Source organism: Telopea speciosissima, chromosome 5 (genome assembly GCF_018873765.1).
Source record: "Telopea speciosissima isolate NSW1024214 ecotype Mountain lineage chromosome 5, Tspe_v1, whole genome shotgun sequence".
In the NCBI taxonomy this organism is placed as follows: domain Eukaryota; kingdom Viridiplantae; phylum Streptophyta; class Magnoliopsida; order Proteales; family Proteaceae; genus Telopea; species Telopea speciosissima.
Genome location: NC_057920.1, coordinates 6,109,000 through 6,126,192, shown reverse-complemented (window position 1 = coordinate 6,126,192; position 17,193 = coordinate 6,109,000). Strand labels below are relative to the sequence as shown.

General features: G+C 39.7%; 2 protein-coding genes across 2 annotated transcripts in view; one reads left to right on the top strand and one right to left on the bottom strand.

Annotated features, from left to right (window-relative positions):
- Window positions 1-588: 588 nt before the first annotated feature.
- Window positions 589-17,193, bottom strand: part of LOC122663388 (peptidyl-prolyl cis-trans isomerase Pin1-like) — a 30,755-nt gene continuing 14,150 nt past the window's right edge. Inside the window, exons 3-4 of the mRNA XM_043859064.1 lie at window positions 10,354-10,364; window positions 589-599 (exon numbers count right to left, since the gene is read on the bottom strand). The gene's annotated coding sequence lies outside the window, so the exon portion shown is untranslated. The remainder of the gene's footprint in view (window positions 600-10,353; window positions 10,365-17,193) is intronic.
- Window positions 2,364-15,292, top strand: LOC122663387 (zinc finger CCCH domain-containing protein 6-like). The gene is made up of 4 exons (XM_043859062.1): window positions 2,364-2,619; window positions 13,529-13,738; window positions 13,872-13,996; window positions 14,084-15,292. The coding sequence occupies exons 1-4, from the start codon at window positions 2,560-2,562 to the stop codon at window positions 15,051-15,053; spliced, it is 1,365 nt and encodes a 454-aa protein (XP_043714997.1). The 5' UTR covers window positions 2,364-2,559; the 3' UTR covers window positions 15,054-15,292.

Below are 17,193 nucleotides of genomic sequence, written 5' to 3'. Positions count from 1 at the left end.
CGAAATACCCATCGTAATTAAATAAATAAAAAAATAAATAAAACTTAACTCATATAAATCGAACTGAACTGAACTTAAACTCTAAATGTCAAAACATGAGTTCTAAGATTTTAGTTTTTACTTCGTCTCTTATTATTGATTCTTCTCATTTGACTGTGTGGTTAAGTATTTCTGCTCATTTCCTAATTTATGTCATGCTTCTTCAAGGTTTGTACAAGAATTCCAAGTCTCATGTGAATCAAATAAGTGAACTTACCAAAATCATATTAGTTAAATTGAATTACCAAGATCGTAAATGAATCAATGAAACCAAATAAACTTCAGAAAACGCGACTTGTTTGAATAACCGGTAACCGGTGACCTATCAATTGTAGAAAGTAGGATTTTTGGCAAGCAATAAACACTTAAATAATACAATTTGAGTGTACCATCTTCTTTCTCATTTCAAGAAATTTGTTCGAGAGGAAAATGAAACAACAGTACATAAAATTGAATGGGAATCAAATAAAACTAAAGCATTTCAGTTTAATCTCGATTGAGATTATGAAAAGTATTTGATTCGATTTTTGTATATAATGTATCTCAAACTGAAAAATAGAACCAAACCGATTAACAGCCTTAAGCCAACCTAGTAGTTTTTTTAATTTTTATTATTAGGGGTGTTGTTTTTTGGGTGGGACGCAGGGGCCACACCGCGTGCGCCAACCAATGAGAACGCACACAATGGCACAAAAGGGGGCAAGATTTCCTCCATACATGGGGGGCATGGTAGTCATTCCGGCCCCTGCGTCCTGCCACCAAGTATAGACCAGTAATCGATCGGCATAATATAAAAGTGTCCATGCCGTAGGCTACGAGGTCCAATTCCTAACCTTAAACTGAAACCAACTAAGCCTGACTAGGAGACACCCCCACGCTAGTATCTCTATGTCTTTCTCTTCCTCATATGAAATGATTTGTTGCCCTTCTATGTTGAATAACATTTTGTTACACCTCATTGGTGCAGTCTCTTGTAGCAATTGCTTAGAGAATCCTCTCCCTTAATTAGCTAAATTCTTATTTGTTTGAAAAGTCAGTATTATTAATCACATGAATCAAAAGGCTTTGGTCTTACCATTCCACAATCCTAGAAATTGGTTAACCTTTTGGGATTGATGTGTTGTTTTAATGATACCACAAAAAACCAAAAAAAAAAAAGAGAGGCTTAGGCCACATATGTGGTTGGAACCAAAAAGCTTGAAGGAAGACCTACCATTTTACTTATTACATTATGGTCTTTAATGTTTTTGAAAAATCGGTTAAGTTTTGATTTATATATTAAACAAGCAAAAGATTTATGTCTCGTGTAACGCTTGCACTAGTGTGGAGCCAATGAGAATGCATGTAGGGGCATCAACATAGATGTAATTTTTGATTTCATGGTGGGGGGTTGGGGGGTTGGGGTGGAGAGAGCAGTACTTTCACATGCTCCTGTGCCTGGGTGTTGGAGCCAAGTGACCAAGTAGTTATTTTTGAATCCGGATCAAGACCAATGACATGTACCGTCCTTGGGACCTGATCCGAACTCATTTGGAATCTTGAGCAAACCTATGGACCCCAATGATTCCAAATGAGCTCGGATCAAGTCCCAAGGATGGTACATGTAGACCTAATCCGAGCTCTTTATTTTTCCTTTATTAAATAAAAAGAAAGAGAACACTACCTGATTGTGTGTGAAGATCAGGATTGTCTCCAGGGGGCAGGGAACGCCTAGGGTGCTGCCAGCCGTTGAGCTGTGCCGCACACATCCCTAGACATGCACCGAGATGTGTGCGGCACAACTCAACCGTTGGATGTCCCTTGACAGCACCTTGGGCGCACGCCTCCCTGAAGACGAGCTAAATTCTTGTGTGTAATGCACAACCTTTACGCCTAGACATAGGACCGCACAACATGACCGCCGCATCCTGAAGGATTTCGTTCTTTAAATACATGATTCGATTTTGGTATGTACCTTTCACACGGTCATACGATGAACCGAACCTTAATTGGTGGAAGGCTATTTTAAGGTAAACGCTCTAAAAGCAAACCCATCCACATGTGATAGCCAATGTAGCCTCGCAAGTTGACGAGTTTGCATTATCCAACTTTCCACCCTCGCCATCCGATTCCATTGTTTACACGCCAAGAGAGACCGATAGGAAGATAAAGTCGTATATATTCAAAGGAAACACATAAATGAAAATAAAAAGGGAAGAGAGGCCAACGTAGGAGCGAAAACCAGAGAGAGAAATCTAGGGTTTCTTCCTCTAATATCCTCTCCGACGTTGGAGATTACTGTATCTCTGAACGTATTCCTTCCCTAATTAATCGAACCTCTGAAAATTAAGATTTTCGCGGTAAGTTATTAAGAAGGTCTGATTACATTCCTAGTTTAGGGTTTCGATGGGTTTCTAAAGATCAGCGTGACTGATATAATAATCTCTGGTTCTCGTGTCCGATCATAAAATCTCTGGTTCTCCTTATTCTAAATTTTTTGACAACTGAAGCGGGAAGAAGTGCGAGATTTTATCTGTTAATATGCGGGGATTGCAGAAATCAAAAAGGGTTTCATGGGCTCCAGATGTAAACCTTTGTCAGGTAAAACGCGATATCTTCATGGAAGTGCGTTTTTCTTCAGCAATAAAAATCCTTAAATCTGTTTGCGTGTTTGATTTACCTTTGATGTTTATTCGGTTTCAGTTTCCATTACCATTGATGCATTAAGAAGTGTTAAATACGAATCCATCGGACTCTTTCGCCTTAGATTCCGTTTTATTAGAAAACCTATCTAACAATCCGATAGGGAATTCTGTGGTTCTCGAAGTACATAATGTGATCGTCAGAAGCATGTTTTAGTATAATTTCTCAATTTATTTTAATGGGTTTCCTTGACCAAATCAGTTTTATTACGCCTTTCCATCCTTGACCAAATCAGTTTTATTAGGCATTTCCATGCATTTCTTACATCAATTCAGGCATTCTTAGATGCGAATCCCTGATTCATTATCCCTTTGTCTGTAAGCTTCTGTTATAAGTTTTTTTATTCCATTCCTCTACCCAGTATTGGCTCCTTTTCGGTATCCTTCCCCTTCTCCTCAGACTTAAGATCATTATTTTATAAGAACGACTGGAAATAAAAAAGGAACATATTGGGAAGAAATTTGGGGGTGTTCTCAAGTTTTTCTCACATCTCTAACAACAATGTCAGGGAAATTCTAAAGAGTGTTAAAAAAGATGCCTTATCGAAACCAATACATTAAGTTCTGATAATAATGAATTGTTGCCCAACCATAATGGGATGCTTTGGACCAAGGCTATCGTTAAACTCATTATATCTGCAATATAAAAAATACTGGCAACCCCAAAAGTACCGCTGAATACTCCCTTGCCAATTGGTGAACTTTGCTACCTGATTAATTGAATGATTGGACCACATGGTGGAGATGGTATTCATATACTTGAAGAGATTGTCAGCATAAAATTTCAATTGCTAATCTGAAATCACAGTATATAGTAAGTATAAACACTGCACCTCTGACCCATTTGGTAGCCACATGGATTGCTGTTGTACCTCACCGATGAACTTGATTTAAGGGCTTCTGTAAGGTAGGTTCTAAAGAATATGTTGGGAAGAGAATGCATTGGATTGAGAAAGGCTAACTATATTTGCCTTGTACTATTTTTAATTAAGCCAAAACAAAGATTGACTATATTTAAAAGAAAGAAAATAAAAAGAATACAAGAAAAGAAACAAATTAAATAAAGAAGAAAATGACCTATGGATTTACAACTGTTGTATAGCTTCATCATGATATGGCTGAGGGAGGAATTTTATTATAAGTGTGTTAAATGAAGAAAAATGGAGAGGAGATGTGGAAAGGGTATGTAGTGTGATGCATTGTCAATACTAGTTTAAATTTGTGTAGAGGTATTGTGACTTTGCCAACCCCCTCAACCTGGTGAAGCAGGATCCCATGACCTCATGGGAACCCTGCTACCTACTGGCAGGGGTACTACCAACTTCGCCAACACTTAACTTCATGATGATATGAAGTACTAGTGCCAAACTCCTCAACCTTCCAGCATGGTGAATTTGTTAGTCTTGTGGATCTCTCTCTTATGCACTTTCATATGGGGTGTTGGAGTATCAAATATTGATGCTGTTTGTTAAAGTATCAAAAAATGATGTTGTAAAAATGTTTTTATCAATCTAGGTAAATTAAGTACCAAATGTTGGCATCATTTATATTTGATATCCATGGGAATTATCAGTTGTCTCCCATTGTGTGGGTTTTACTCGAGCAAAGTTGGATGTTGTTGTGAACAAAAGGACAGTGGCAACTAATAACAGTAAGCAGAAATGGTTCATAAGACTGAAATACTCATGTACAGAGAATGGGAGGAGTTACAGTTGAACTTGGGGAATATTTATTTCACTTCTTATAACTTGTACAATGAGATGTGGCTAAACGAGGCCAAGAAGTCAGAAGCTTTGAGGCATAAATTGGGAGTCCTTTGGGTATGTTTTTTGGGTGATGATGAGATTGGAGAGTGATATGCAAGTACATCTTTTGCTCCCTTTTTGTAAAATATACGTGAAGGGCTATTTTACGATGAAAAAGGGGAGTATTAACAAGTGATAACTTAGATTTACCAATTTCAATTATCTTTTGGTTCATTTAAAACGATGAAGAGATTGAAGACAAATGATTCCAATAACAACAAAGCATGTTGATGAAGCTGAAAGTGCTTTCGAGGTTCTGTTTGATTGCTATGATTTAAATAAACAATTCATACCTAGGAATGAGTTTTAGCTGACTGGGATATTTTATGCCTTAGCTGACTGAGATCTGACCGAGATGTTGGTGCAGATAACTGGAAAGACAGGAAAAGATAGAATCAGTGCATGATTGCACACACAGGAGAAGGTGAGAATATGAAGGAAAATTGACTAAGCCTGTGCCGTCATGTGTGATGGAGCCCATGGCGATATGGTGTTAGTTGAAATCGTTAGGGGACATGATGGGAAAGCAGAAAATGACTTGGACTGAAGTAGTGAGGTGAAACATGATTGCTCATGATTTGATGGAAGATGGTTTCAGATAGCATGGGATGGCAACACAAGATCTGTGTAGCACCCCAAGTAGTTGGGATGAGTTTTTATTGGGTTTATAGTTCATATACATCAATGAAGATGCACATTTCATGATAGATTTATGAAATTATTATGTATATGGCTTTGTTCTTAGATATTCCAGTAACAAGAGTGATGATGAAGAGGATCTTTGCTTTTGGAGACAAGGGATTATGATGTTCAGGTAGGTATTGGGAATCGATTATAATTTATTCTATCTTGGAGTGAGAGCAAGGGATATTGTCTAGGGTGTGGCTGGAAGTGCAATGGGATAGTGGGAGATAATTTTTTCTTTCCTAGAACAGGCTTGCCCATTTGTTTTTTAATTGCGAAGGTGAGGCTAATTTCCTCACTTGGCAATGTAATGAATTTGCTCTTTGTAAAATTAAAGTGGAGGCATATTAGAATGTTCAACAGTTCAAATTTCCACGGTTTCTGTGGTTAACTATGTTATTCTTTTGAAGTATAAATAATGTTTGGGTGGAAGGATACTGCAATGGACCTTGGAGAGAAGTCTTGAATATGAACTAGATGCTGACTGCCAGGGTAGGTAAAGAGGCATGTTCCATTTTGACAAGGTGTGTGAACATGATGGAGGAAAGTTCCAGCACAAGCGTTGAGTCTTGAAGCAAGGGAATGGATGAACTGAGGGAAACCAATAATTCTCTACCTTGAAGGGGAAACCAATCCTGAAACAGACTTCCTTGTAAGGCTTGGGCTGTTGGTGCATTGATGGAACCAACCCCTATGGGTTTAAAATCTTATTACAATTTCAAAGTTGCCCTGCAAGTGTACAAGATAGAGCATGATTTATATAGTTGTGTCATCTCTTCTTTGCTTCTCATTTTCATTTTTATTTTGCAAGACTACTCTTTTACTTTCCAGTGTTGAAGGAAAAGTGGAGCCTTTTTTTGAGGGGTGGGGGCAGGGTTCGCTCTCTTACCTCATTTTTTCTTATTCTTTGAATCAGTACATTGTATATTTTTTTGTAGTTTGTGGCAATTTTCAATCTGTCTTCAGCTTTCTATTTTATTAACTAATTAGATTCAATTTTTGGTTGCCAAAGAAGACAAGACAATCCACCCTGAATACAAGGGTTCTTCTTGGTCTACAACCCCCCAACTTAGATTTCTGTTTTCTTCCTTGTTTACACACTCCAACCTAGATGCAAGTGTTTCTCTTTTGTAGACAGCCCATGACTGGATAAGTATTATACTATTGGTTGTTGGATCAATTGTTAACAAGGTGTGTGCTTGTCAGCCAAAATCCCCTCAGCTTGCAGGTTTTCAACCTGCACCAGTTTAGCCCTTGAGCAGACCCACCGAAGGATCTGTCTTTTTGGGTCAACTGGTACAATTTGTGTTACTTGTGTAGATATCATCACTCACCCATCTGCCTATTTGCACATTCAGCTTGCTAGGTATAGATAATATAGCATTACAAGATTTGAATGCCATGATGGTTTTTAATTTGTCTTGGAGTTGAGATCCTTTTAACCCATCCCCCCCCCCCCCAGTTGTAACTTGATCCATTTATATATTAGAAACATGCTATACTGCTTTAGGTTATCTTTTTGCTCTAACTTTTGTCAGTTATTTAATAGCAGAAATGAGTTGAATTCTAGGTTAAGAAAGTAAGTAGGAGAGGAGGAAGAAGTTGGAGGAGAAAGAAGATGAGAAAGGAGAAAGAATGAGACAAGAGAGAAGAGAGGAGATTAAATTCGGTTGAATGACTTGTGTTGGAGAGAGACCTCCGCACATCTATATTACTTCAATAATATTAAGGAAAGTATTACATCCACCTCCCTAGGGAGGTAAAAGATAAAAAAGGAAATATACATAATAAGGCAACTAGACATAAGACTAGTTCCTAAACTACGTTTATTACATAACTTCTAACACTCCCTCTCAAGCTGGAGAATAAATGTCATGCATTCCCAGCTTGCATAAGAGGGTACTAAACTGAAGGGAGATAAGCCCCTTGGTGAAGATGTCTGCCAGTTGATCACCAGTCTTCATGAAAGGGGTACAAATGTAGCCGGAGTCAATCTTCTCTTTGATAAAGTGTCGATCTACTTCAATATGTTTTGTTCTGTCATGTTGCACTGGATTGTGAGCAATATTGATGGTTGCCTTGTTATCACAGTAGAGTCTCATAGGCCCTTCAGTGTCAAACCTCAATTCTTGAATTAGTCTTTTTAGCCAAATGAGTTCACACACTCCATGGGCCATAGCTCTAAATTCCGCTTCTGCACTGGATCTAGCTACAACATACTGTTTTTTGCTTCTTTATGTAACCAAAATTGCCTCCCACAAAGGTACAATAGCCGGAGGTAGATCTCCTGTATGTGATGGATCCATCTCAATCAGCATCAGTGAAACCTTCCACTCTCAAGTGATCATGCTTGGCATACAACAATCCTTTCCCTAGGGAAGACTTTAGATATCTGAGAATACGATACACAACATCTTTTATTGGCTAGTCTTGGGGGCATGCATAAATTGGCTCACTACTCCCACTGCATAGGAAATATCTGAGCGTGTCATAGAAAGATAGATAAGCTTTCCCACTAGACTCTGATATTTTCATGCATCAACAAGAGAGGGACCACAAGCTTCTCCTAATTTGTGGTTCTACTCAATAGGAGAGCTTGTTGGTTTGCAGCCTAACATCCCTGTCTCTGTCAACAAATCAAGAACAAACTTCTGTTGACATATGTTGATTACCTTCTTGGACCTTGATACTTCAATCCCTAAGAAGTACTTCAAGGGACCCAGATCTTTGATTTCAAACTGTTGAGCCAAGTAGATCTTCAATTTATCTATTTCAGTGTATCATCTCCAGTGACCACAATATCATCAACATAGACAATAAAAGCTGTAATGGTACCATTGCCCTGCTTGGTAAAGAGAGTGTGATCAGCTTGACTCTGAGAATACCCATTCTTTAGAATGGCTTGTTGGAAGCGCTCAAACTATGCCTTTGGTGATTGTTTGAGACCATATAGTGCCTTCTTGAGAAGACACACTGTCCCTTTAGCTGAGGGTATGTTGAAACCTAGTGGAGTTTGCATGTACACTTCCTCTTCCAAGTCACCATGAAGGAAGGCATTCTTAACATCTAACTGATATAATGACCAATCTTTATTGGCAGCCACTGATAAAAGAACTCTTTATAGAGTTGTGCTTAGCCACAGGAGCAAATGTCTCCTAATAGTCAATTCCATAGACTTGACTGTACCCCTTGGCCACTAACCTTGCTTTGTATCTCTCAACAGTGCCATCAGATTTATATTTGATGGTGTAGACCCATCTACATCCAACTGGGACACGTCCCTTAGGAAGATCCACCAATTGCCAAGTACCATTCTTCTCAAGAGCCATCATCTCCTCAGCCATAGTTCGTCTCCACTTTGGGTCAGACATAGCATCAGTAACATTTCTGGGAATAGAAGCAGTAGAGAGAACAACAATAAAGGTAAGACCTGTAGGAGAAAGAGTATCATAGGAAACAAATTGGGCTATAGGATTAGTACAAGCTCTTTTCTCTTTTCTAAGAGCAATAGGAAGGTCTAAATCAGATGGAGGAGAAGGGATGTCACCTGATTGAGGAGAATGAATCTCAGGATGTGGATCTAGATCCAAAGAGGACTCTTGGCAGGTCTTCTTTCCTTTACTCTGCAAGCTTTGACCTTTTTTATACTTAATGTGGTAATCCTTCTCCTTCTCATTACCAGAACCACTTTCAACAACCAATTCTGTATTCACACCTGATTGATCATCAGTATCAACCACATCCACAGTCCTGTGTTTTCCAATGTCAAGCATAAAAGGAGAGATAGAGTGATGAGAATGAAGGAAATCAGCAGCCTGGTCACTTCCACAATTCTTCCCTTGAAGAGGATGCTGAAAAGGGGCAAAGAAAGGGACAGATTCAAGAAAGGTGACATCCTTGGAGAGAAGGCACCGACGAGAAGAAGGATGATAGCACTTGTAGCCTTTGGAAGTAGAAGAGTACCTCAGAAAGAGACACTTGAGAGCTTTGGGATCAAGTTTAGTGCGATGAGGTTTGTTAATATGCACATAACAAACACAACCAAAGACTTTGTTAGAAGTTATGTAATAAGGGTAGTTTAGGGACATGAAGAACTGAAGTAAGAGAGATAGATGATGTAACAGGGATACTGCCCTTACCAAAGATGGAGGAAAGGGAGCCATCAGCCATCCGAACCTTATCCTTACCAGAACAAATGGTATAGGAATCATAATAATGGGACGTACCAGCCATGTGGTCAGTGGCACCAGAGTCAATGACCCAAGACTGGGCTGCAGTAGAAGCTAAGGTGGAGACCTGTAAAGCTGAGGATGAAGAAGAGCTAGCCACTGAGGGTGTAGAAGATGTGCTCACCTGTGACATGACCCTGTGAAACACTGCATTTGCCAGAGTGGAGTTATCTTGGGTAGCATCTGCCTCAGTTATAACAGAGTATGCTCCTCGAGCTCCCCTCTACGGCCACCACGAGCACCACCCCGTGTACCAGGAGGACGGCCGTGAAGAGTTTAACACCTATCCTTGGTATGTCCAGATCTCCCACAATGATCACATTTAAACCTATCTCTGCCACCTCCACTAGTACCACCGGTCTCAACTGCTCTGTCTTCCCCAAGGTTAGGTCCATGGCCTCTATTACCTCCACGGGTGTCCCAGAAAGAACTAGAATTGAGGGCTGACTTCTCAAGAGAAGATACTGGAGCTGATTCCATAGCAACACGCCGAGTCTCCTCACTTTGTAAGTAACTACAAACCTCATCAAGAGATGGAAGAGGGGACCGACCTAAAATCTGGAGCTTGATTGGTTCATAATCAGGGTTCAAACCACCAACCTTTGCTTCATCCTCTGAATTGCTCAATTGAAGATCTTTGTAGTGATCATACTCCTCTAAGAGACTAATATAAGTATTGTAGTACTCAGAAATGGTCCTGTCACCTTGCCTCATTGAATTAATTTTTTGGTGGAGTTGATAGACCTTGGCGGAGTCACCTACCCTGTCAAATGTCTGGAGATGCTGTCCCAAATTGCCTTGGCAGTTTCTTTTCTCATAAACCTTCTCCCAATCTCAGGCTTCATGGAGATGATTAACCATGTCACGACTGTGGAATTTTCTGTCTCCCATTTCTCATAAGTAGGAGAACCAGCCTCTGGGGCTTTAATAGCGCCAGTAATATATCGAAGTTTCCCTTTACTCCTAAGAGATAGCTTCATAGAATGTGACCAATCCAAGAAATTGGTGTTATCAAGCTTCGCAATGGAGATCTGTGGATGAGAGTTCTCATAAACAAATTGAGGGGCTGTTGGAGTGGGCTGTGAATCAGCCGAACTAAGCCCAGAAGTCTCTGAATCAACCATCTTGTAGGGAAAATGGCACTTGAGACCATATACTAGGATACCAATCCAAGTGGGGATTACACACTCAACCCCAAAAGGAACCAAATACAAGAAAAGAACAGAAACAGCCTTGAGAATACTTCACTCTAATACTCTCCAAGGGGTACCATCAACCTTAAACAAGTTCAAAAGCTTCACAAAAGCTGTGCACAAGTATTACTCAACAAAGGAGGCATCATATTGCAGTCCAAATGCAATAAAAAAGGGAATCAGACATTCTCGGCTTAACCTGAGCAGAAAAAACGATTCTACGAAAAGGGGTTGTGCTCAGATTGAGCCTTCAAGCAGCAAGAGGAAGCACATGGCCCTTAAACATCACCCTTGGGCAATTCTAGTGACTCATTCCAATCCTCAAACCAATGCCGAGAGAGAGAGATAAAGGAACTGCAATGTAGAGCTGGCGGTAACTCTAGCAGTGGCTAAAAGACCTTCAAATCATCAAGAGAGCTTCATCCAAGCTCAAACAGCAGTAGCAAACACTAGAATAGGTTATTTTGAACCTATTTCATAGTCCTTTCAACAGATTCTTTACATAGGAAGCTTCTCCTTGAAATCTTTTGTGCCCTAGGATTTCAAAAAGAAGAAAAAAATGGGGATAAGAGGTTGGATTCGACTCTCAAACCCTAAAGCTCTGATACCAAGTTGGATTCTAGGTTAAGAAAGTAATTAGGAGAGGAGGAAGAAGTTGGAGGAGGAAGAAGATGAGAAAGGAGAAAGAATGAGACAAGAGAGAAGAGAGGAGGATAATTTCGGTTGAATGACTTGTGTTGGAGATAGACCTCCACACATCTATATTACTTCAATAATATTAAGGAAAGTATTACATCCACCTCCCTAGGGAGGTAAAAGTTAAAAAAGGATAAAAAAGGAAAAATACATAATAAGGCAACTAGACATAAGACTTGTTCCTAAACTACCCTTATTACATAACTTCTAACAAAATGACAATAACTACATTATTTTTTTTCCTTTGAGATTTCTTTCTGTTTTTGCATACTTTTTGTAGTTCCTCCCTTGTTCCCCTGGTATCATTCCCAACACAGAAATATGAGTTTGGTGTTTGGTCCTGTCCTCTCCCCCCCCCCCCCCCTAATATTTTTTCTCTTAATAAGTTTGTTGGTTATGAAAGAAGAATACTCGTGGACATTCTGATGTTTTTTTTCTATCTTAACATCTACCTCCAAGGCAGTACTGTTCGTTCACTGCATCAAAGACTTGTGACTCTTCATATCGGAATTTGTCTGAACAAAATTAGGCATTATATATTTTAAAATAGTTTGTGTATGTTTTACCCAGTTTGTTCATCTAGTGGTGGGATCAGTTTGATGGATGACCAGAAATCTCTCCCCCTTCTCACAAATGCACAAAAACAGGCATGCTTGCTGTTTTCTCGATCTGTCTGTGTATGTGTGTATGCTCACTGGATATAACCAAGTTGTCATCAGAATGACTGAGTTGAGTAATTGATATTAGGACGTAGTCTAATAAACTGAATCAAATAGAAATACCTCATATGGTTGAACAATCATGTAAGGGCAGAACTTTCATTATTTTAAACTGATACTACAGGATATATTATATCAAGGGTTGAGTTATGAGATTTATCGTTTTTATTGTGAAATTCTAAGCCATAATAAATCTGTACACATTGTGAATAGGAGGCTAATGTGATGAGCTAATGGCCGTACCAGTTCAGAACCAACTCTTATGGGCTCAACAAACCAAATTAATTTGGACTGCAGATATGAACTTTCCACAGTAGGAAGGACTAATCTTGATAAATGCATTTGGTTCCCTGTAAACTGAAAACCTTGAACTCATAATAACTATCAAAGATACCAAAATGATCAATTAACACTATGCACCCTTAATAAAGTCCTGGTTCAGTCCTTGCAACAAAATCAGAATCCTCAATAGACAGGATCATAGGGAGGTGATAACACAACCAGAATTGAGCAATTTTTATGAAGAAGTAAGAAAGATAAGAAGATATGACTTGAAGAGTCTCACCCCAAGCCTAGGCTAGGATCTCACTAACCACCCAGGCTCTCACCAGGAACAACTTCTCACTGCAGCTCTGTCTCTCACAAAAAATGATATGAACCAAATTTCATTCAAATGCTTACAGGCAATTTTTTTTTTTAATTTTATAGAGAGGCTAGGAGGTTCTAGGCCCTCATTAGAACTGTTTTCTAAACTTAATGCCCGGTACATTTCCAAGGACTTAGGACTCTTTTCAGATGTATGGTGACTTTACATTTTCAAGGTCGTTTATAACTAACAATGAAAGTAACCTATTGACATTCCCAAGAATAGGCCACTTGTCCCTCATATATGGGCTTTCAAAATAGGCCAATTACAATAGATAACATAAAAATTCCCAGCCCAAGACTCATATAACATATTAGGCTACAGTTCACAGGAGGGGTAGGTTATTAGATAAGGCTATCATTTAAGTGTGTTCCAACTTAGCCTAAAGGCTTCATTTTCCCTTGTTATCCTTTAATGTGGATTTTAGGGAATCTACTTGGAGTTTTGTGACCTGTTGGATTATGGCTTCTTTGGTGTTTTAGGAATTTAAGTATCCAGTGATGCTGATATGCTCTTGGAAATATCAGGAGATTTTTTGGTTCCTTGTCTGGAAAATAATATCAACTGATACTTGCTTAATAATCTTTTGATCCTTGTGTGTAGGCCTTGGCCTTTTTTGTTGTTGCGTTATGCTACCTTTTAACCTTTTCTATGTTTGCATATATGTATGTAAATGATCTTTTGGATGGTGGTGCCTGTACACAATTACTTGTATTGAATCTTATTGTTTTTTCCATAGTTCTCTAGGTTTTTCAAGGACCAAAAAATTATGAATACTACAAATTTATAGAAAAATAGGGGTACTCAATGATCACAACTAATCTTCCGTTGAGCAGGTAAAGCTGTTCCTTTCAGAGGATTCACCCTCACAAGTTGGTCTTGGAGCTCAAGATCACCTCCAAGCAAAGAAATCATGGCTATTACATTCAACTGGAATGGGCTCTGATGACCATCTTCCACCGGGATTCGAGGGAGCTCAACCTGCTAACCAGTTGAAGAAGGAATTGGCCCAGATCCCTCTGATCAAATGGAAATGTCCTCCCCGGGTAAGCTCGTGTTATTTGTTGAATGCTTGATCAATTGATCCCTAGTCTACACATCATACTTAGTGCCAAGTTTAGGCTCTGATGAAAGTCCAACATGAAGACGGCAGTCTCATTTCATTTCTTGAGTTTGCAGTTTGTTCCGAGTCCCAGCTGGCAAGTGGTGGCTGGGGAAGAGAGCAAAGAGGCAGAGGTTCAAAACCAGAGAGAGATGAGAGTACTGGAAGCAGTTTATCCTCGTCCTTCTGCCATTCCTCCTAGGTGATATTCCTCACCTACCTACTTATAAAATGGATCTCTTAATGGTTCTCATGTGCTTCTTATGCTAACTTTCTTTGTCCTCTGCAGCCCTTCTGTTTCACATGAGGTAGAAGACTATCATCACGATGATTCTCATGCTCTGATCATTCCTGTCACTCCCATTGAAGATGATGACGCCACAGGTCCATCATGCAATTCGGTAGCGGCAAGTAACCCCATGGACTTGCCGCCTCTTGTAGTGCCCCAGGGCTTGTTGGCTTCTGGGACAACACCTCAATCACAGTACGGCCTTCATTCTGCTCTGAAGGCACCAAACAGTGAAAAAATTGCATTTGGTGCTGTCCCTTGTGCACAACCTGACATCGGTGCTGCTGCATCTGCTGCCTTCACAGCAATCATGCGAAGCAGTGAGCAGGGAAGCTTGATTGACCGTGACCTGCTTATTAAGATCCTCAACAACCCAAAGCTGATTGAGAAATTGGTTGCAGATCATGGAAAACCCACCAATTCACAAACCACACCCAAGCCAAAGTCACCACCGATGACCTCATTGGTCCCTCAGTCGGTCCTTCCTCCCATCCATATCAATAGGACAGAACCAGATGCACCCTTTTCAGCAGCCCCTGCAACTGGCTCCTTCTTCCCTGCGACAAATGCTGTGGTGCCTACTTTAAATCCACGGCTTCCTCTGCCCGAAATTGTTCCAACTGTGAAGGTACCTCCTGTGAAGGATATCAACTATTATAAAAGCTTGATTCAACAACATGGAGGGGAGAGACAAGAAACCCAGGATCGCATCTTCACACAATTTAGTAATCATCATAACCAGCTGATGCTAGAAACCAGCTCTGAACCTGTACAAAGCTCAAAACCCAGAGATTCAAAACCCAAAATCATGAAGCCTTGCATATACTTCAATAGTTCAAGGGGATGCCGAAATGGAGCCAACTGTGCATACCAACATGATGGATCATATCAGCGGAGGGCGGGCAGCATGCAGGAAGCTCAGAGTGCAAAGAGAATGAGACTAGACAGGGAAATAACGGGAAGGACGTGAGATGATGCTTAGGTCCTTTGTGTAACCCCCAGCTTCCATACACAGAATTCATTTTATCGGTAAATAGAAATTCTCTCGCTTCTCACTCTTATTCATTTCCTTGGTCATTCCTACAGAGAAATTACCCCAATTTCTTATCGAAGAGCGGTCATCCTGTAGTTGTCATGATTTAACACACAACGATCCGTTCTGTTTACATGCTTGTATTGTTGATAAATGGAATTCTTCCATTTATGTTTCTTTTGAAATTTACATTTCCAGCTCTTCATGAGAGTCTTTCAAAATGTTCCTCTCTATTTCCAACTTTGTGATTGTAGGATACATGGATGGGGGCTTCAACTCCAAGAAGGTTTTAAAATGTAGAATAGGGCAATGGGATGAGGTTTTGATCTGAGACTGGCCAAAAATCCGACGGAATCATCCAGACTTGGCCATTTGGGATGAAAATGGAATCTCAAAGGGTGATGCAGATATTCTTGGATCTCGGATTTTAAGAATTCTTCACTTGAGAATCTTGTAGATTTACCAAACTCATAAGCGTCCTCGATTTATTCATGGTATGAAGCTCGCTACTTGGTCACATGGTCTCTACACTAGCGTTTGGGCTAATGGAGGAGGGTGCCTAGGTATCCAGTGAGGGGACAGAGGTGCCATTTCACGGTGTCATGTGTATGGCCTAATGACGTCCATACACTAGAGTGGGTCCCATTAGGCACATAACAGATAACCATGCTTCCGTAGTTACTCTAAGCAGTTTTCACTCTGACAGTAGGTAGTTCTTTCAAAGCGGCTCCACACTGCTTTTTTTCTTGATGGCTTTTAGCCTCTCACTCTATTCCAGATAGCTCTCTCCTAGGTAGCCCTTTCTGTGACTCGAACCTAAGACGTGATACGCGGTTCTGATACCAAATATTAGGTACTTGATCGATACACCAAAAGCTCCAGAGTTGATGGAACATGTTCAATCAAATCTTTTAACCTATCCCATACTAGGTTGACCCAATTTAACGCTCATACACTAGAGTGGGCCTATTAAGCACATAACATCATGTGAGAGGGTGTAGGGGGTGAACCAAGCAGGGATCTTTTTCCCTTTGTTTATTTGTTGGTGACCAAAGGAAAGAGATAATGGCAAAAAAAATGCATTTTTCTATTGATTCAGCTTTCACCATGAACATGAAACATGAGATTTGCCTATCATTAGTGGAATTTAAGCAGTCAACTAAAACTGCATCTGATGGTAATCTAAGTCCATAAGACCATGAGAGTTAAAACTCAACAACTGAAACAGATGGCAATAGCAAGGGCTGCCTTAATATCTCCTGTGAAAATCTTATTATTACCAATTTATTACAGTTAATTTGCATAGGATTCCAACTGCTTAATGACAAAATTCGAATATCTTCGTCTCCCCGAGACTGATATGACCGATTTTACAAACTTCAGTTGCTTGCGAACTCAGTTTTTTTTTAAAGAAACTTGAAGGGTAAAATATGTTCTTACGCATTGAGAGAATAAACAAGAAAAACTATCCCAGTTCGGGGAGAACTTACCATCTTAATGTAAGCATATGGTCAAGTATAGGTCAAAATAAATACCCAATAGTACTATAGAAGTTTTTGGTTCTTACAAGTCATTGGGAGTTTTCAGTTGGAGTAACTTGAAAAATCAAAGCTACCATTTAAGTGGTTTCTTACTCTTAGGTTGCAGCACAAGAGATCTTCCCAGATAATTTGAAAAACAAAGCAGCCATCTGAATTCTGAAGTGGGTTCCCCCACCTCTTGGGTTGCATCATGACATCACATTATCTGCAGAATTGGGGCTACAGTTGGGCAAACAGACCCTTCAAAATTTAGGACATGTTTCTGTCCATTTCTTATGATATTTGATTCAATTAGTTTCATTCCAATTTTCACTAATGAATCACCTTTACCAGTTTCTTTTAGATGAGTGTAATTCACTTGAAAGCAAAATACATGCTCATCCAAAAAAAGGGAGGGGGGGGGGAGGGGAATAAAAGACAATATAGGACATTCACATTACAAAACATAAGAATTTCATGCTATTAGTGAAATTGAAATGGGATGTTGAGATGGATGAGCGGTAAAATTAGAAAAGAATGAACAAGTTAAAACTAAT